General features: G+C 41.3%; 1 protein-coding gene across 1 annotated transcript in view; it reads left to right on the top strand.

Moving 5' to 3' along the window:
* The first annotated feature begins 8,275 nt into the window (after positions 1-8,275).
* scamp1 (secretory carrier membrane protein 1) overlaps positions 8,276-21,147 on the top strand; it is a 66,807-nt gene continuing 53,935 nt past the window's right edge. The window contains exon 1 of the mRNA XM_060835792.1: positions 8,276-8,443. Within this exon, the coding sequence (XP_060691775.1) occupies positions 8,387-8,443 (57 nt within the window). The 5' untranslated portion in view covers positions 8,276-8,386. The remainder of the gene's footprint in view (positions 8,444-21,147) is intronic.

Below are 21,147 nucleotides of genomic sequence, written 5' to 3'. Positions count from 1 at the left end.
TATTGGGAAGTTTCGCTAAAACTATGCATGGTATGGAGGAGCTGGTGATGGATTGGGGTAGACAAATTTAAAAATCACACAACACAAAGTTATAGTCCAACAGCTTTATTTGGAAGCACTATTCTTCGGAGTGCCGCTCTTTCATCAGGTGGTTGTGGGGCAGGACCATAAGACACAGAATTTATAGCAAAATGTTACAGCGTCATGCAGCTAAAATATATTAAGCAAACTTAGATTAAGTCTTTCATCTTTTAGAATGGGTTTCCTAGTTTCAGTTTGTTAATATGTAAATTCCAGAACTCCTTTTAAGTCGCATTCTCAAGATAACTTCAGATTTTCTAACCTTTTGCTATAAATCCTGTGTCTTATGGTCCTGCTCCACAACCACCTGATGAAGAGGCAGTGCTTCGAAAGCTAATGCTTCCAAATAAACCTACAAGACCATAAGACATAGGAGTGGAAGTAAGGCCATTCAGCCCATCAAGTACACTCCACTCCATCATTCAATCATGGCTGATGGGCATTTCAACTCCACTTACCCGCACTCTCCCCATAGCCCTTAATTCCTTGAAGATCAAGAATCTATCAATCTCTGCCTTGAAGATATTTAATGTCCCGGCCTCCACTGCACTCTGTGGCAATGAATTCCACAGGCCCACCACTCTCTGGCTGAAGAAATGTCTTCTCATTTCCCTTCTAAATTGACCCCCTCTAATTCTAAGGCTGTACCCACAGGTCCTAGTCTCCCTTCCTAATGGGAATAAATTCCCAATGTCCACCCTTTCTAAGCCATGCATTATCTTGTAAGTTTCTATTAGATGTCCCCTCAACCTTCTAAACTCTAATGAACACAATCCCAGGATCCTCAAGCCCTCGCCATTCATCGTATCTTAGGCCTAAACCTGTTGGTCCATAACCTGATGTTGTGTGATTTTTAACTAAAACTGTGCAGCTCACCTTTTTTTATGAGACCTTAAGTTATCTTGGGAATGTGACTTGGAAAATGTTCTGGGAATTGAAACCTGCAACCCCATTCTAAGTGATTAACCAATCTAGGTTTGTTCAATACATCGCATCAGTTTATGACACTTAGATCTTTCACTATAAATTCGGTGTCCTATGTTCCTGCCCTAATAGCTACCTGACGAAGAAACTGCGCTCAGAAAGCTTGTACTTCAAAATAAACTTGTTGAATTATAACCTGGTGTTATGTAATTTTTAACATTGTCTAGAAATAATGTTATTAAGTACATTCAAGGCAGAGACACACAATTTAAACAGTAAGAGAATCAAAGGTTATGGGGAAAGTAGTTATTAAGGATTGAGGATTATCAGATCAGCCATAATCTCAAAGAATGGTGAAGCAGATTTGATAGGCTGAATGACTTATTTCTGCCCCTGGGTTATATGTTCCTTTCTGATCTTTCTTGTTCTATATTAATCTTAATTACTGATCTTTTGAGCCAAAATTCTTTTTCACTTCTTATGTCGATCAAGATCATTTTCAACTCTGTTTGTCTTTTCTTAAGCTTGTGTACCCTACAAGCTTGCTTATCTTATAACCATGTCTTTGTGATAGTGCTTAGATCACAGGAATTAATCCCAATCATTCTCAGAAAACATCACAGCCTATGAAGTACTGTTTGAAGCGTATTCACAGCTCTAATGCAAGAAACACGCAGCCAATTTCTGTTTGCCAAATTCCAACTAACAGCAATATGGTAATGATGGCAATTTCTTTAATGTTGTTTGAGAAATTAATATTGACTAGGACAGCAGCGAAAACCTCCCTGTTCTTTTTCATAATAGTGCGATAAAATCTTTTGCAACCATTAGAGCTGGCAGACTGGACTTCAACCAAAGGATAGCACCTCCTACAATCTCTTGATTTGGAGATGCCAGTGTCGGACTGGGGTGTACAAAGTTAAAAATTGCATAACACCAGGTTATAGTCCAACAGGTTTATAGCTTGTTCATCAGGTTGTGGAGTATAAGATCTTAAGACACAGAATTTATAGCAGAAGTTTACAGTATGATGTAACTGTAATTATATATTGAAAAATACCTGGATTTGTTAAGTCTCTCATCTTTTAGAATGAACATGTTGGTTTCAGTTCTTTCATATGTAAATCACAGAACATTTATAAGTTACATTCTCAAGTGAACTTCAACAGTTGGTGTCATGTTGGCCCAGAGAATGCATTGAAGGTGTGAGCTGCCCTGTGTGAGGCTGTCTGTGCCACAATGGTCAGACTGATCCTAATCTCAAAAATGGATTTACAGAATCTTACATGGATTCATGCAGTTTTTGAGCAAAGTAAAATATAACACTGTCAGAGTGTCAACATGGATGCCACAATTACGTGTGGGGACACTTCCCACCATGTACATGGTAGGTATGCGTGCGACTCAGCCAATGTTGTCTATCTCATACGCTGCAGGCAAGGATGCCCTGAGGCATGGTACTTTGGTGAGACCAATCAGAGGCTACAGCAGCAGATCAATGGACATTGCACAACAATCAACAGACAGGAGTATTCCCTCCCATTTGGAGAATACTTCAGGAGTCCAGGACATTTGACCTTGGACCTTCAGGGGACCATCCTCCGAAGTGGACTTTGGGACAGGCAACAATGAAAAGTGGCCGAGCAGAGGCTGATAGCCAAGTTCAGTACCCATGGAGATGGCCTCAACCAGGACCTTGGGTTCATGTCACACTACAGGTGACCCCATTGCACGATACACACACACACAGACAATCGCACACACACAGACAGATGCACATACAACATACACATTCCTACACACACACACTCCTATGACACACACACTCTCCTAGAGACCCATACACTCATGCAGACCCACATACAGTCCCACACTCTCACATGCACCCTCTCACAGACTTCTACTCCTTTACAACTCACACACATAGAAACATTCTCTCACAGACACTCGTCACATTCCCCACTGCGCCTCCACACTGCCCCCCCCACCCCCGGCACACACACCCCCACATGAATACATACACATATAAGTTTGTGGAATGAATTTGTACTTGCAGAATTCCATTTTACTTTGCTCAAAAACTATATAAATCCACGTAAGATTCTGTAAATCCATTTTTGAGATTAGGATCAGTCTGACCATTGTGGCACAGACAGCCTCACACAGGGCAGCTCACACTTTGAATGCATTATCTGGGCCGACATGACACCAACTGTTGAAGTTCACTTGAGAATGTAACTTACAAAAGTTCTGGGATTTACATATGAAAGAACTGAAACCAACATGTTCATTCTAAAAGATGAGAGACTTAACAAACAATCCAGGTCTTTTTCAATATATATAATTTCAGTTACATCATGCTGCAAACATTTGCTATAAATTCTGTGTCTTACGATTTTATTCTCCACAGCCACCTGATGAAGGAGCAGTGCTCCGAAAGCTAGTGCTTCCAATTAAACCTGTTGGACTATAACCTGGTGTTGTGTGACTTTTAGCCTTCTCAGATCCCTTGTTCTCTGCATTCTCTGCATTCTCTGCAGTGGAATGTCAGCATTGTTACATTTTGGCTCAAGCTGTAAAGTGAAACTGAAACCTACAATCTTGAAATTGAAAGTCAAAGCATGAAGGGATATGGGCATGGATCTGTGGAGTTTGGTTTCAGATCGTCATGACTACATTGAATGGAGGATGAATGTTTTACTGTCGATTCTCTAGTTTGGCACCTCATTTTTAGGTATGCCTGATCCTACTGCTGGCATACTCCTCTGCATTCGTCATTGCACCAGGATTTATTCTTCGGCTTGCTGGTAACGGTATAGCATGAGAATCATGTCAGATACAGGTAATTCTGTTGCTGTGATCCAAGGTGCTTCATGGATGTCTAATGTGAACTGCTAAATCTATTCTGAATGTATCCAACTTAGTACAGTGATTGTATCCCACAATACGATGGGGAACATCCTAATTTTGAAAACAGGACTTCACCTACAAGAGTCAGTTCTATCAATACTGCACCTGTGAAATGTGGATGGGTGAGGACAAGGTTAAATAGATAATAGCCTTGCATTGGCTCTCTCACCAATGACCTTCATGGATCAGGCAATCCAATTAAAAGTGGTGCTACTGAGCCATTTGTGATGTTGCACATTGAATTGGCCACTGTGTACTAACAGGCTATTCAGCCCATTGAGACCACAGTGACCCTCTGAGGAGAATCCCACCCAGACCTTCCCCCTACCCTATGCCTGAAACCCTGCATTTCCCATAGCTATCTACCTATCCTACACATCCCTGTACACTATGGACAATTTAGCACAACCAATTCACCTAATCTATACATCTTTGGACTCTGGAAGGAAACTGATGCTCCTGAAGGAAACACAGACACGGGGAGAAACTCTATATACACTTGCCCGAGGCTGGAATTAAAACCTAGCTTCCTGATGCTGTGAGGCAGCAATGTTAACCACTGAGCCACCATACCACCCCTAAAAGTGTAATTCCCTGACTGGAAATGAACCCGGACCTCGGCATTGAACGCGCCAGATCCTAACCAGTAGCCCAGAGAAGCTGGTAGGCACAATAGTGCAGGACTGGAAATACCCAGAAATGGAGTAGGAGGAGCCTGGAATATTGACCTTATGATTTGTTGAGTATGGTATGCCACAGTGTTACTGGACAAGTCTGTGGCTCAATCCTTGGCATAAATCCTCAGATAGGAGAAAGTGAGGACTGCAGATGCTGGAGATCAGAGTCAAAGAGTGTGGTGCTGGAAAAGCACAGCAGGTCAGGCAGCATCTGAGGAGCAGGAGAATCATTGTTTTGTGCATAAGCCCTTCATCAGGGAGGACGACCTGCAGGGTGCAGTGAGAGACTCACTGAGATCCTTGTAGAGGGAGGAGGAGAACTTCTTCAAGGTAGGCATCCTTGGAAGAGGCTTCTTAGTAAGATTATAATCAACTAGAAGGAAGTGAGGAAGGCAGATGCTGGAGGTCAGAGTCGATGAGTGTGGTGCTGGAAAAGCACAGCCAGTCAGGCAGCATCCGAGGAGTAGGAGAATTGATGTTTTGAGTATAAGCCCTTCATCAGGAATTTCTGATGAAAGGCTTATGCTTGAAAAGTTGATTCTCTTCTCCTCAGATGCTGCCTGACTGGCTGTGCTTTTCCAGCACCACACTCTTTGACACAAATCTTCAGATGTCAGTGAGGACTTTGCAATTTTGACTGGGATAGGTTTGTCTTTATCAAGTTTAATGTCTGAGGTCAATATTGGTTAGCCTGTCCAGTTTTACACTTATTTTAGTTTTTATTTGTGAAACTGTGATTGGTGGGCATTTCGGAAACAGATAAGGTCAATCATATTGTGCGAAGTCCAGTCTATAGCTGGGGTAGTGATGACAGATTTCCTTATCCAAAGGATACAGGAGAATCAATGGGGAAGCAATGGAATAGTGGTATGATCACCAGAAAATGAAGTACTGGAAAAGCTCAGCATCTCTGGCAACCTCTGTGAAGAGAAATCAAGAGTTAACATTTCAGGTCCGGTGACTCTTCCTCAGAACTGACCCAAAATGTTACCTCTGATTTCTCTTCACAGATGCTGCCAGACCTGCTGAGCTTTTCCAGCAACTTCTGTTTTCATTTCTGATTTACTGCATCCGCAGTTCTTTTGGTTTTAATTAATTCAGTACCCCAGGTCAATGTTCTGGGGACCTGGGTTGAAAATATGGAATTGAAAATCTAATAATGACCATTGTTGATCCATCTGGTTCACTCATGTCCTTTAGGAAAGGAAACTGCTGTTCTTACCTGGTCTCACCTACATGTGACTCAGATCTACAGCAATGTGGTTGACTGTTAGTGATGGACAATAAATGCTAACCTAAACAGTGATGCCCTCATCCTAATAAAGTATTTTATTTAAATGGACTTGTGAATAATAATCCAATAGTTTTATGGTCACCCTTACTGACACTAACATTCCATGGGAGATTTATTTAACTGAATTTATATTCCCCTTTTTGATGGGATTTGTATTTATATTTCCAGACTATGATTCATGGCCTTTACAATGCTTGTCCAATCGATTGAATAAAGTAAACTCTTGGCCTTAAGTACTGCTTCTCTAATCTCTTCTTTGATCTCAAGAAGGAGTCATAGAGATGTACAGCACAGAAACAGACCCTTCAGTCCAACTCGTCCATGCTGACCAGGTATCCCAACCCAATCTAGTCCCATCTGCCAGCACCCAGCCCATATTCCTCCAAACCCTTCCTATTCATATGCCCATCCAGATAGCTTTTCAATGTTGCAATCGTACTAGCCTCCACCACTTCCTATGGCAGCTCATTCTAGACGTGTACCACCCTCTGTGTGAAAATGTTGCTCCTTAGGTCTCTTTTATATCTTTCCCCTCTCACCCTAAACCTATGCCCTCCAGTTCTGGACTCCCCACCCCAGGGAAGAGACTTTGTCTATTTATCCTATCCATGCCCCTCATGATTTCATAAACCTCTATCAGGTCACCCCTCCGACACTCCAGGGAAAGCAGACCCAGTGGATCCTGCCTCTCCCTATAGCTCAAATCTTCCAACCCAGGCAACATTCTTGTAAATCTTTTCTGAACCCTTTCAGGTTTCACAATATCCTTCCGATAGGAAGGAGACCAAATTTGCATGCAATATTCCAAAAGTAGCCAAACCAATGTCCTGTACAGCCACAACATGACCTCCCAACTCCTGTACTCAATACTCTGACCTATAGAGGAAAGCATACCATGTCTGCTAAAATTGTATCATGATTCACAGGAATGTAGCTATTGTTAAACAACCTCTGACAATTTTTTTTCATTATAGTCATGTTCCTTCCATTTTAATTAGTTGGAACATGTAGAAATTTGTAAAAAGATTAAACATGCTCTTTCTGACTTTTAAATACTTTCTTGTACTCTAATCTTTCTCTTCACTTTGCTTTCTGATTTGAAACTTAATTCACCAGATTTTACATTTCCTAGCTCAGACTATGATGCAGCTTAATTAAAATTCTTCAATCTAATTGTTGTTCCCTTGTTGAATTCTGTGAAATTCCATGGAAGGTGTTGCCCTTATCTGATAGGTTAGTCAACAGTAACTTTTCAGCATAGGAAGTTTATGTGTCCCTCTCTCCCGACACCACCCCACATTTTTTTATATCAGCATTGCTCTTAACAGGTTTTGCTTGTAAGTATTCACATTGATGTTTTCCAAATGGTAGAAAGGAAATGAAGAGAATAAGATCTATTCACAATAGTGTCTTTATTTTTCAATCTCGTATATATAAATATAAAACCACAGGTGATTTGTGCAAAAATATAAGAATAAAAAGCATTGCTGCTGGGCCTTCTTGTGGCAGAGAAAAAAAACAGACCCAGGGAGTCTTCTTGTCATGCAGTGTCTCTACCCCAGACCAAGAGATCTGACTTCAAGTCCCAACTGCTCCAAATGTGTGTAATAACAAAAAAAGAAAGCCTTTAAAAGGAACCAAAGAGGCAACTTTTTCAAGCAGAGGTTGGTGAATGTAAGGAATGAGCTGCCAGAGGAAGTGGTTAAGGGTGGTACAGTTAGACATTTGAAAGGCATCTGGATGGATATATGAATGGGAAGGGTTTAGAGGGATATTGGCCAAGTGCTTGCAAATGGGACAAGACTAATTTAGGATACCTGGTTGGCATGGACAAATTGGACCAAAGGATCTGTTCCGTGCTGTACACCTTTAAGACACTATGTATGCAAGTGGACAAAATTTGATAACATTTTAAAATGTGTGATGTGTAGCTGAGTTTTCTGCTATGTTCACTGTTTAAAATTTTCAGTTTGTTATGCAAACAACCCTGCACGATATTTGCACACACTTTTTTTTAAGAGCATGCAATTTAACAACATTTTGTGTTAAAACCGTTTTTTAAAATTTCATGGTATATGGTTGGGCCAGCATTTTCTGTCCATTCTTAGCTGCCTTCTGGAACTGCTGATGTGCGTAAATCCACAATGACACCTCCACTAAAAGCTTCCTTGTGCAAGTAGGGTTAGCAATTGCACCTCCAAACACAAAAGGAATCTATCTCCCACAACGTGATATTTGCAACCAAAGTTGATGCAGAAGTCAGACAACCCTGTTTGCGCTGCCCGCCACCTTCCAGGTTGTCCTTCTGCCAGCACGCGCTCAGCTGCACAGCCCGGTGACGTAATGTTAAAACCCAGGACCGAAAAGCGTCACTTCCGGCGGTGCCATTTTCTCTCGGATGTGAGTCGAGTGCGGATTAAAGGGAGTGGGTGGAGAAAGCCCTTTAATAGGCGCCTTGGAATATACACGGAGCGCAGGAAAGGTGTCCAAACGCATCGAGATGGCGGACTTTGATAGTAATCCCTTTGCCGACCCTGAGTTTAACAATCCTTTCAAGGTAAATGATATTGGAGTCGCCATGTCGCTACTTTAACAGTGCCTGGGGCCCTGGGAACCGCGGCAGGGGCAGGTGGTCAGGTTGTTGGGGGCGAGGGGCGAGGATGGCCAATGGAAATGAGAGTGGTGTGAGCGGGACGGAGAGGAGAAGGGATTCCAGGAGATCTGACCGTCTGGGGGTGGGGGAGGTGTGAGGGGGAGCTAACATTTCTCGTCTGTTCTGAGAAGATGCAGGGATGGAGTTGATGCATCATCTCGTTTACTTTTGCCAATCGAGCGCTGTTGGTTGAAAGAACGGGAAATATCAATAGCCGCGGGGGGTGCCGGCTCGCGTCACTGTCACAATTGGTGAAAGTATTTGTTGTGTAGAAGTAGATTCCGACCGGAGAGTAACTGTTGCCGGACACTTTTAGCTTTTGGAGATTCCAGAGGTGCGAAGTGCTGACGGGCAGATAAACAAAGGTTGTGTGTGCCTGTTGGACTCACTGGTTTCTTTCTATATCATGAATGTCAACCGCTATCTCTGTACGTCTTATGGCCACATAACTTGAAATTTTGTCAACGCATACTCAGTCAAGTTTGATCTTTCTTTGTTTTGTGCGCCAGTAAAGGTTGTTTGTAAATGATATGTAAATATTTACTTGTGGGAAGGTAATTTTTTTTATCTCTGACATTTAATAAAACAAATATATGAAGAAAAATACTACGGGAACATTTCCAGCAGCAGTGAGGATGTGAAAACTCTTGACCTTAAATAATTCCACTTGATCTTGTGTATTAGTATGCATTATTATGTCTTGGGTGGAAAATTGTCATTTTTGCTGAAACTCCGATCTGGCAGCATTTGTGGCAGAGAAAATACATTTAACGTTTTGAGTCCATTTTTTTTCTTTCACTCTACTTTCTCCACCTGAGCTGTATTCCTGATGAAGGGCTTTTGCCCGAAACACCGATTTTTCTGCTCCTTGGATACTGCCTGAACTGCTGTGCTTTTCCAACACCTCTAATCCAGAATCTGGTTTCCAGCATCTGCTGTCATTGTTTTTACCTACTTTCTCCACCACAGATTCTACCAGACATGCTGAATTTTCCAATTATTTCTGTTTTTGTTTCAGATCTCCAACATCTGCAGTTCTTGTCTTATTATATTCTTGTCATTTTGGTGTTTGTCCTTAGTGTGAGACATTGGATGCTTTTGTTTTGGAAGAACTGTTTCTGTTTTGAAGTCTGCCATATAAGCGATGGTCATTGAACTGGCCAATGTTAGAGTTGTTTCCCTACAGTATGGAAACAGGCCCTTCAGCCCATCAAGTCCATACCGACTCTCCGAAGAGTAATCCACGCAGACCCATTCCCTTACATTTACCCCTGACTAATGTAGGAGGAGAAAGTGAGGTCTGCAGATGCTGGAGATCAGAGCTGAAAATGTGTTGCTGGAAAAGCGCAGCAGGTCAGGCAGCATCCAAGGAACAGGAGATTTGACGTTTCGGGCATAATCCCTTCTTCAGGAATGATTCCTGAAGAAGGGCTTATGCCCGAAACGTCAAATCTCCTGTTCCTTGGATGCTGCCTGACCTGCTGCGCTTTTCCAGCAACACATTTTCAGCCCTGACTAATGTACCTAACACTATTGGCAATTTAGCATGGCCAATCCACCTGACCTGCACACCTTTGGATTATGGGAGGAAACCGGAGCACACGGAGAAAATGTGCAAACTCCACATAGGCAGTGATCTAAGGCTGGAACTGAACCTGGGTCTCTGGCGCTGTGAGACAGTTGTGCTAACCACTGAGCCACAGTGTTAGGAAACAACAGTTTTCAGAGGGCTTTGTTTTGCATGGTATGTTCACACCCATATTCTGAAATGTCAATTTAGTACAGTAGCAAAATATTGTAACCAACTTGTGCACAATGTCCTACAAACAGTAGTAGATTAAATAACTAGGCTTTGTTTTGGTTGACTTGGTTAAGGGATAAATGTTAGCTGGGAATCTTATTGAAAAATATAATAGTCTGACAGACTGTATGCAGGAATGATGTGTGCTCTGGATTTCTATATCACATTGACAAGTTGATGATTTTGGATTGAGATAAGTGGAAAACTTCTCCACTCGGGTGCACTTGTGGAATTGTCTACCATATTAGGTGTTGACGCCATTTGACTGACTGTTTAAGAAAGAAGTTTTTTTTGTTTCAAAAGTTTGTACATAAATTATTTATTTATCAATGTGTACATAAGGTATGCAAAAACTTTTTACTATGGGAACATTTTCCAGGAGCAATCGTGCAAGGGGTGAGGATAAGCCTCACCATGGATACATCCTTTATCTCTTTTAAGCTACAGGCCCAGTTAGCCTTCGTGTCTGACAAATCTGCCATCCCCAGAAATCAAATCCTCTGAACAATTGGTTTCGATAATTATACCTATTGCTTTTTAAACTCCTAGTCTGTCTTGCCTCTCCTCCAAATCATCAATCTTGGTATCCGTTGAATGAATCTCGGAACTGTTTGTAACACACTTCGATCTCTCTTTTTTTTGGGTAATAAGGTTTTGATTAATGTCCTAGCTAATGTTTATCTCTTAACCAACATTTCTTGCTCTGGGAAAGATGTGAACTGGAGGATATAATTTAAAGATTGGAGTCTTTTGTTTTAAAATGAATGAGTGAGTACTTTTTTCTGATGTCTAAAAGGCTTTGGAACATTTTTTCCCAATGTAATGGAAGTGGGAGAATTAATACTTTTTCAAGGTAAAGAGAAAAGATGTTAGTTCCTTGGTAAGTCAAAAGTCTATCAGAAGTGGGTGGGAAAATGAAGTTGAGGACATCTTATTGAATGGCAGAGGTAACTCGAGGCTGATTGCAAACAAAATTTGGGGCAGGAGCCAATGAGATGATAACATAAACTTTACATTCTGAGATTTCTTTGTCAGGTATATGGGAGTTGTATTGTTTATGAAAGTAGTAGTTTTACATTGCATGGGATTGGGGTCGTGTATTGAAATGGATGGAAAATTGGTTAGCAGGCAATTAAGAGTCACAATAAATAGAACATTTTCTGAAAGCAAGCAGTGACTGGTGAAATACCACAGCGTTCTGTGCTGGCATTTTAGCTAATCAAAATAATTGATGTGGGGGAACTGAATATAATATCTCAAACTTACAGATGAAATAAAGCTGATGGAAGGGTGAGTTGTGAGGAGGATGCAGAGATTTTTTTTGTGTGATTTGGATCGGCAAGAATGAGTGGGCAAATGCATGGCAGATGCAGTATAAGGTAGATAAATGTAAATTTATCTATTTTAGTAGCAAAAATAGGAAGGTGGATTATTATCTGGCAGTAAATTGAGAGAAAGGACTGTTCAACAAGACCTTGGTGCACAAGGACACCCATCACTGAAAGTATGTGTATAGATGCAGGATGCAGTAAAGAAGACAAACTTTACATTGGGTGACATAGTGAGACAACTCGAGGATGTACTGTTGCAGTTCTACAATGTATTGGTGAGACTGTTTCTGAAATATTGTATGCAGTGGTGGGGGAAGAAGGGATTCATAGAATTTTATAGGTTTCCAAGAGGACTAGACAAGTAAAGGAAGGAGGCAAAAGTGAGGACTGCAGATGCTGGAAACCAGAGTTTAGATTAGAGTGGCGCGGAAAAGTGCAGCGGGTCAGGCAGCATCCGAGGAGCAGTAAAATCGGCGTTTCTGGTAAAAGCCCTTCATCAGTAAAGGAAGGATGTTCCTGATGATAGGGGAGTCTTGAGGAAGGGGTCATAGTTTGAGGATAAGTGGTAAACCTAATGATTTCTTCACCCAGAGAGTGGTGAGACTGGGGAACTTACTACCTCTGTCCCTACACTGGCAAAAGAAGACGAGTGTCCTGGGATGGGATATGGGTACCCCAGTCATCACCATCAACTACAAACTCAATGTTGTCCTTGGCTCTACCATCACTGACAACCTCTCCTTGGACACATCGACAAGAGGATAAGGAAAGCAGCCTCAACTCTTGCTCGCCTCACTATTCGAGTATGGACAAATCTCAAGCTGACGGTGAAGACAAAAATGTCAGTCTACAACAAGTGCATCATAAGCACACTGCTGTATGGCAGAGAAACGTGGACTACGTGTCTCAGACAGTCGAGAAGACTGAACACCTTTTCACTTGAGGAGTATCTGCTGTATCCTGTGCATATCGTGGCAAGACAGTGGTCAACACAGTGGACCTGCCTTGCGCTGGTCTTCCCAGCATGGACACTTTGCTCAGGTAGAGGAGGCTGCGTTCGTTGGGCCACATCTGCTGCATGGAGAATGGCCGCATCCTAAAGGATATCCTCTTTGGAAAGCTTAAATCCAGGAAGAGACCCACTGGGTAACCCCAGCTGCGCTACAGGTATGTCTACATGAGGGACATGAAGGTGCTTGATATTGTTATGGAATCCTGGGAAAGGCTTGCAGTTGACCACACGAGATGTAGAAGCACCTTGAATCAATCCCTCAAATCGCAACAAAAGTCTCTGCGTCCTCCTCACAATTCACCCTGCCATCAGCTTTGTCTGAGCACCACAGCAGACAAGTGGGCACGCAGGAAGGAGTGCAGCAGTTCTAGCAGATCAACAATCACATACAGATGTGATCTCTGCGACCAGAACTGTCACTCCTGCATTGGTCTCTCCAGTCACCAGTGACGTTACTTCAGGGAAGCAGAAAGCCAGAACAACAAGGATGCGACACATGATCAGACATGACCGAAAAGGTTCCTCACACATTGGAGCTGGAGAATGGTGACAGAGGTACTATGCAAGTTAGGGTATTTGGCTTGATGCTGAAAATGTGTTGCTGGAAAAGCACAGCAGGTCAGGCAGCATCCAAGGAACAGGAAATTCGACATTTCGGGCATCTTGGATGCTGCCTGACCTGCTGTGCTTTTCCAGCAACACATTTTCAGCTCTGATCTCCAGCATCTGCAGACCTCACTTTCTCCTCCTATTTGGCTTGATGATCATTATTTTGAATGGTGGAACAGGTTTTAAGGAGTTTAATGAGTTTTCTATCTTTCTGTGTTTCTATGGGGCCTTTGATTAATGTCTTTATTGTAAGATTGGTCTTGTGCTGAAATTTGTGAAGTTTCAGTTGTCTTACTGTCCTTCCTCTTAAATCTGTTTTTAATCCCTGTTTTCATCAAAATGAGCATAATGTAACTCATTCCTTAAACTTGCAGAAGACTGTTTAGAATGCCTCAAGTTTCCAATATAGAAATGTAGTTTTGTTGCCTGTGGAGTACAAATTGGACTAGGACAGTTTGGAGTACTTGGTTACCTGTGTCTGCTCCATTTACATTGTTACAGTACAAAGAAAAACATGCCTTTTAAGTCATAATGTTTACCAGTGTTTTCTTGAGCCAGCTAGTCAAATTTTTATTTAGCTGATACTTGTAGAAATAAAATGTCAAAAATCATCAACATTTAAAATTTGTGGGACCATAGTTTTAGAGCTAAAAAATCTGTTTTTCAATAAAATCTGTGAAAAATACTTTGAATTTTTATGTCCTCTAATTGGAAGCATCCTATCATAACCCTTCATAATATCTAAAATGATTGAGTTTTTCACTAGAGTCCCCAAATTTTTCAAGAAACTCTTGAATCAAGAGCCCATCCTCCCCAACATCATTAAATTTGTTGCAATTTTTATGTGCTGCTGTTAATGACAACAAAAAGCAGATACCACATTGTAACTGAGACTTAACTAAAGCCTGGTACAAGTTCAACATTCCCTCCATTTTAGTTTGTGGACTTAAAGATGAAACTAAGGGTTCCCTTTGTTGTTTTATTCATGCAGACCAGTTTGTGTAGGCACGAGTTTCATTCTATTTCAAGTATTATCAATTGTTTTAGTCTGTGCCCTACTATTTCAAATATTTTATTATTGAGGATATTCTATATTTGCCACTATCACATCTTTTTGTTTTGAAAAGAAATACAAAAATTACTGTTTCCTCGCTACACTCCCCCCTACCCCCACCATTCATTTGGAAAAAAAATGGTTTCCTAAATTATATTATAGTGGCAATGGGGGAATTATTCACTACAAATGCATTATTATAGCAAGGATAAGTACAGGAAGCCTCCAGTAAGCATTTTTAAAATCATTTGCTGATTGCTGCTTAATTCAGTGTGAATCTCAGCAATCGAGAGGATAATATCTTTGGATTTAGTAATCAGGAATGAGTCATAGTTACTAGGTAACCTATGAGTGGGGGAGTACCTTGTATGCCAATGTAATTTTTTTTTTAGATTAGATTACTTACAGTGTGGAAACAGGCCCTTCGGCCCAACAAGTCCACACCGACCCGCCGAAGCACAACCCACCCATACCCCTACACATACCCCTTACCTAACACTACGGGCAATTTAGCATGGCCAATTCACCTGACCCGCACATCTTTGGACTGTGGGAGGAAACCGGAGCACCCGGAGGAAACCCACGCAGACACGGGGAGAACATGCAAACTCCACACAGTCAGTCGCCTGAGGTGGGAATTGAACCCAGGTCCCTGGCGCTGTGAGGCAGCAGTGCTAACCACTGTGCCACCGTGCCGCCCCAAGGCTGTCTCCTATTTGTTAATTTAAGTCCAAGAAGAAATGTTTTGAGTTTTACTGATTCTGCATTTTTTTTTGTAAAGTCTGGTTTATAGAAACCTATTGATAACAAAATGGAAGCAAAACTGCATGATTATTGTAATATTTAAATGTAATTTTAAAGTACCTTTTGAAAGATGTCATGCCCCTTTTATCACAGTTGGACTTGAATGGGCATCCTTGCCTTCTGGGTGTCAGTGGGGGAAAATGTTTTTTCAAAAACGTCTACAGATTAGGAAGAGTATTCAGAAGCAGTTGACATGAATGAAGATATTGGCAGACTGAACAAATAGGAAAGCGTGATGGTTCATGTAGATAGTCTGTTTATGTTAAGCTGAGGTATGTTGGAGAACAAATAAGAAGCCGATTTAGCCATGAATAGCAACAAGGTCACAGCGACAGATTTTGTATTTTTAGTTTAACCTGTGACTAGTGTTGAGTCTATAAACTTTTCAGTTCGTAAAAAATTCAGCTGATTTGCTTACCTATTATATAATGGCTTTGGGCCGAATGTACAGAAGGGACACCAGAGCACCTTGGTGTGCAAATTCGAATGGAGGATACAACATGGATGCTGAAGTGATATAGTAGTAAAAAGTGAGGACTGCAGATGCTGGAGATCAGAGCTGAAAATGTGTTGCTGGTTAAAGCACAGCAGGTCAGGCAGCATCCAAGGAACAGGAAATTCGATGTTTCGGGCCAGAGCCCTTCATTACTTCCTGATGAAGGGCTCTGGCCCAAAACATTGAATTTCCTGTTCCTTGGATGCTGCCTGACCTGCTGTGCTTTAACCAGCAACACATTTTCAGCTGCTGAAGTGATATAGCCGATCCAGGGCAGACGGTGCAGTAGTCCTATCACTAATAAGCATTTCTGAGTTCCAGGCTAATGCTTTGAAATCAAATGCTGCAAAGTAGCTGATGGAATTTACATACAAGTAATAAATCTGGAATTGAAAACCAGTCTATTGTAGTGACAATGAAGCTACCACTGAAGTAAACATCAATCCGGTTCACTAATGCCAGTATAGGTTAGGTGCCTACACTAGAGTAATAGGGTTGGGGAATGGGTCTGGGTGGGTTGTTCTTCGAAGGTTTGTTGGGCTAAATGGATTGTTTCCAAAACGTAGGGATTCTTTTTTTTTAAAAAAAACATTTTTTCTTTTAAGGTAGGAAATTTGACTGTGATCCACAGTAATATGGATAACTCCTGAATGGCCCACAACGCTTTCTATTTAGTCATCCTCAACTGTTTACTAAAAGTGAGAATCGACGTTTATGCCCGAAATGTCTATTCTCTTGCTCCTTGGATGCTGCCTGACCTACTGCGCTTTTCCAGCAACACATTTTTCAGCTCTGATCTCCAGCATCTGCAGTCCTCCCTTTCTCCCTGTTTACTAAAAGTGCAAATTTTAGTTGCATGGCTAAAACCAATTGCATTTGGGGTTCTAGTCAGTCATTGATAGATTTGCATCTTGAGATTCTTTTTTAAGACTGAGCTTCAATCTGGAATATTTTGGTCTCTTGTGCCAGTTTCTTGTGTCATTTGTGCCAATTGGAGTCGGTCACTCGGCCCTTTTTTGAGCTCACTCTGTCCTTCAAGCCTGATCTGATTGTGGACTCAACTCTACTTTCCAGTTGACCTCAATACCATCTCTGCCATTTAACAAATATCCAATGACATTGTCTCCCTACTGTTTGGGGAAGAAAATTCTACAAACTCAGTGAGCTATTAGGTTTTTGTTAATATAAAAAAACCTCCTATCCATGTTTTCTTCTCTTGATGAATTCAGGCAGTATGGCATCAGAACTAAGTAAAAAAAACTTAAGCTCTTCCACTGAGTGTTTGATATCCAGCTCTTCCATGACAGACCAGCTTTCTGTGACATCTGGAACTTTTTCTCTGATGCTATCTGGAGCATAAAACTTAAAATTGCCATCCACACATCTGTGCATCTGTCTCTGTCCCTGCTTTTGTTTCAGTGGATCCTTCTTTCTTTGCTGATGGGCCTGTTGTCTTTCTAATGCTAGGTGCGTTCAAAGTCATTTTGCTCACATCTCTCTTGTAATAGATGTGAGATTATTGTTTGTTTGACTTCTGTGACAGATTCCCATCACCAGTGATGTTGGCTTCCAACCAGATGGTGATTTCCAATTCTGCTTTCCGTTATGTTGAGTGTGATATTGCAAGTAGTGCCCCTAGATAAGTTAAATCGGAACCTATGCACTCTGAAAATACTGGAGAGCCTTTGTTCAATCAAGTCGAAGAAATGAAAATGAACAATTCTTCGAGTCTTCGAAACAGACCCTTTAGTCCAACTCGCCCATGCTGACAAGATATCCTCAATTAATCTTGTCCCATTTGCCAGCATTTAGCCCATACCCCTCAAACCCTTCCTATTCATGTGCCCATAATTACTTAAATATTGTAATTGGATTAGCCTCTACACTTCCTCTAGCAGATTTTTTTTTTTCCCATACAAGCACCAACCTTTGTGGAAAAAAAAGACCGAAAGGGAAGCTTTTAAATCTTTTCCATCTCCCCTTAAACCTATGCCCTCTAGTTTTGGGCTCCCCTATGCCGGAGAAAAGACCTTGGCTATTCACCTGGTTCATGACCCTCATGGTTTTATAAACCTCCATAAGGCTCCAGGGGCAAATAAATCTTGCATATTCAACCTCTTCTTAATAGCTCAAATCCTCCAACCCTGGCAACATCTTTTGTAAATCTTTTCTGAACCCTTTCAAGTTTCTCATAGGAAAGAGACCAGAATTGCACGCAGTATTCCAAAAGAGGCCTAACCAATGTCCTATACAGCTGCAACATGACCTCCCAACTCCTATACTCAGTGCACTAACCACTGAAGGCAAGGGTACCATATGCTGCTGTCATTATTCTGTCTACCTGCAACTCCATTCTCAAGGAACTGAGCCTGCACCCCAAGGTCTCGATTTTAAGCTACACTCACTTGGACCTTACCATTTAATTGTATAAGTCCTGCCTTGATTTGCCTTTCCAAAATGTAGAACCTCCTATTTATCTAAATTAAACTCATCTCTCACTCCTCAGCCCATTTTCTCATCTGATCAAGGACCTGTTGTACTCTGAGGTAACTTTCTTGGCTGTACACTACACTTCCAATTTTGGTGTCATCTGCAAACTTACGAACTATACCTCCTATATTCACATCCAAATCATTTATGTAAATGACAAAAATCGTAGGCCCAGCATCAATCCTTGTGGCACACCACTGGTCACAGGCCTCCAGTCTGAAAAGTGACTCTCCACCACCGCTCTGTCTCCTACCTTTCGAGGCAGTTTTGTATCCAAATAGCTAGTTTTCCCTGTATTCCTTGTGATCTAACTTTTGTTAACCAGCCTACCATAAGGGACCATGGCAAAAGCCTCACTGAAGTCCACATACACCACCTCCACCATTCTGCCTTCATCAATTTGCTTTGTCACTTCCTCAAAACAACTCAATCAAGTTAGTGAGACATAATTTCCCACATATCTGGTCGACATTATGGGTGATGTTAAAACAAGAAATGGCGTTTTCTAATTTAAATGCAAAAGCTTCAAAGTTTGCATCCTACCCTGATGCATACCAAAGAGTGTATTACTGAGGTACTGTACAAATTAGAGCTGATAACAACAGTAATGTCTGACTATCGGTCCATCTAGTACCAGTGCCCTGATCTTGGGATTCTCCAATCTTGGGCTTGCTGTGTAGTGAAAGAAAGTTAGTGGCATGCAGTCTGTGATTACATCACATCTTAAGTGATCTGTGACATTTCATTATAACCATTTCCATGGCAGAATGCCCACAATGAAAGGTAGATAAAAAATATTCTGTCTTGCAGATTCTGATCAGTACCAAGGTTGTCCAGAACTAGTCTTTCACCTGTGTGGTGGAGCACTTCATTATATAGTCATGAGGTTACCTGGCCATGTTTAAGTTCAAAAGGCAGGTGAAACATTTGTAGGGTATTTTCTAATTGAACAGCATTTTCTCATTCAGAGAAAACATATGAGCATGCTATGTATGTCCTACAGTGATCCATTTTCTTGGAGCCTTGTTTCTGCAGAAAATCAATGCCAATATAAGTATCAAACATGGGGCAATTCCTGTTGCATATGCTCAAACATCTATCTGTGCACTGGAGATCCCCAGGATATGCATATTGCAAAGATTGACGCTGTAAAAGTATCTCCACTGAACAACATGGAACAAGTATTTACTTGTCAAATTGGCACCCCGTCAAAAGTTGCTCACTGCAATTCCTTTTTCTCATAACTACTTGGGGGTAAGATAGCTATGATAGAACAACATTAATCTTTGAAATCCACAGTTTAGTCACACAGCTTTGCATTCTAGTACTGACATTCTGGTATATTCTTCCCTGTCATGTCTTCAGTTCAGCTACAGAGGATGTTATCTTCAGTAACCAAACTGGTGCATAACTTTTCAGCAGTGCAAAAATATAATCTCCGCTGATGAGGCCACACTGGCATTCTATACCAGAGCACCTTCAGCACTAAATCTGTATTACCTGTAAAGAGTTTGATTTCAGCAGCAGGCAGAGTGCCATGGTTTAGGATGTCAACTATCAACATGATGTTGGAAGTTCTTGATAACTTCACATTTGAGCTCCTCATCTGTAACCCAGTGGTGAAATGTATACTTCACAAAAGCTTCAGCTGTTAAATCCAGTAGGAGAGTTGAGCGGGAAGGACATACTGCAAGCCAACCAAACTTGTACCATCAGCAAACTGTACAATGTGCTGGACAGGAGAGAGGGCTGAACAGCTCAACAAGTGGTGGTTGGTGATAGGTGATAGATTTCTGTCATTTTCTTAGACTTTAAATCTATATTAAATATGTAATGAGATTAAATTCATGAGAGATCTCATAGTTAATGATTCTCCAGGGGTTGTAAGCACAGCAAGATTGAATTTCAAATGCCTTTTGAGGCAGTGCAACTTCAATTTTAAACAAGTGCTTTTGACAAGATCAGTTACAGAGATATAAAGAAACAGTTGTCGAAAATGGGCAATTAAAGTAAACTAAGAAGAAGGTTAGAATATGCATAATGGCAGACGCTTAAGCAGACATTTCATAAAGCTGAAGAAAAAGACCATTGGGCATAAAGGATTCTGTGAAAGATAAAACACATCTGACGAACAGAGTTGGTTAGGGAATGTATCTAATGAAAAATGAAGACTTGCAAAGTGGTGAAAACTAGTGCTAGGCCAAAGGATTGTGAATATTACAGGAATTACCAGTGGATGACTAAAAAGCTAATAGTGGAGGTGGTGGGAGGTGATTTGAATACATCCTGGGCATTTGAAGTATGTTCTTTCATTGTAAATTCCAAATTCTCTCACTTCCTCAGTTATTAGAATCATTGCATCCTCACTTCTCATAGTTCAAATTCTTTTTGTGGTGTTTTCTGCAACCTGCATCTAAACGTTTTCTCAGTAGCCCATTAACATTCTCTTCCATTTTCTGTCATAGGGCAATTTGCAACAGGAATGCTGCTGGAAAAGAATGCTTTCCAAGGGATATTCTTGGTGCTTCTGACAGTTGTTCTAGCCTTGTGCATTTTATCTGCAAATTTTGTGAAATCCAGTAGTCTGTCTGAACTCAGTACTTTTCTGCCATTTAAGTTATTAGATTGAGGAATTTCTGCAGTCTTGCAAAAAAACCTATCCCTTAAGTACTCTTCCATGAACTATCTTCTCTTTTTCAATTTAAATTCTGGCCACCCCTCCATAGGCAGTTCATAAATCATTTGATCCAAGTACAGAGGAACCTTGATTTTTTTTTAATATATACGAACGAGATGGGCTGGCACTGTTTCGTTCAGATAATTGATTTTTATTTGGCTGATTTTTAAATGCCTTTCCTCTGGGGCTTGGAGTTTTTAAAAGTCATCTGCTCCCATTCAGGAAATGAGGCTGCAGCACACATGCGAGCCCCAGCCCCTGTCCAACGTTGCTCCCCTCCCGTGCTCCGACCCCGTCCCCTCTGCCCGTGCCCCAGTCCGCACCTACCCCTTCT

This window comes from Hemiscyllium ocellatum, chromosome 2 (genome assembly GCF_020745735.1).
Source record: "Hemiscyllium ocellatum isolate sHemOce1 chromosome 2, sHemOce1.pat.X.cur, whole genome shotgun sequence".
NCBI classification, from domain to species: domain Eukaryota; kingdom Metazoa; phylum Chordata; class Chondrichthyes; order Orectolobiformes; family Hemiscylliidae; genus Hemiscyllium; species Hemiscyllium ocellatum.
The sequence above is the reverse complement of the archived record's forward strand: the minus strand, read 5'-3'. Positions and strand labels throughout refer to the sequence as shown.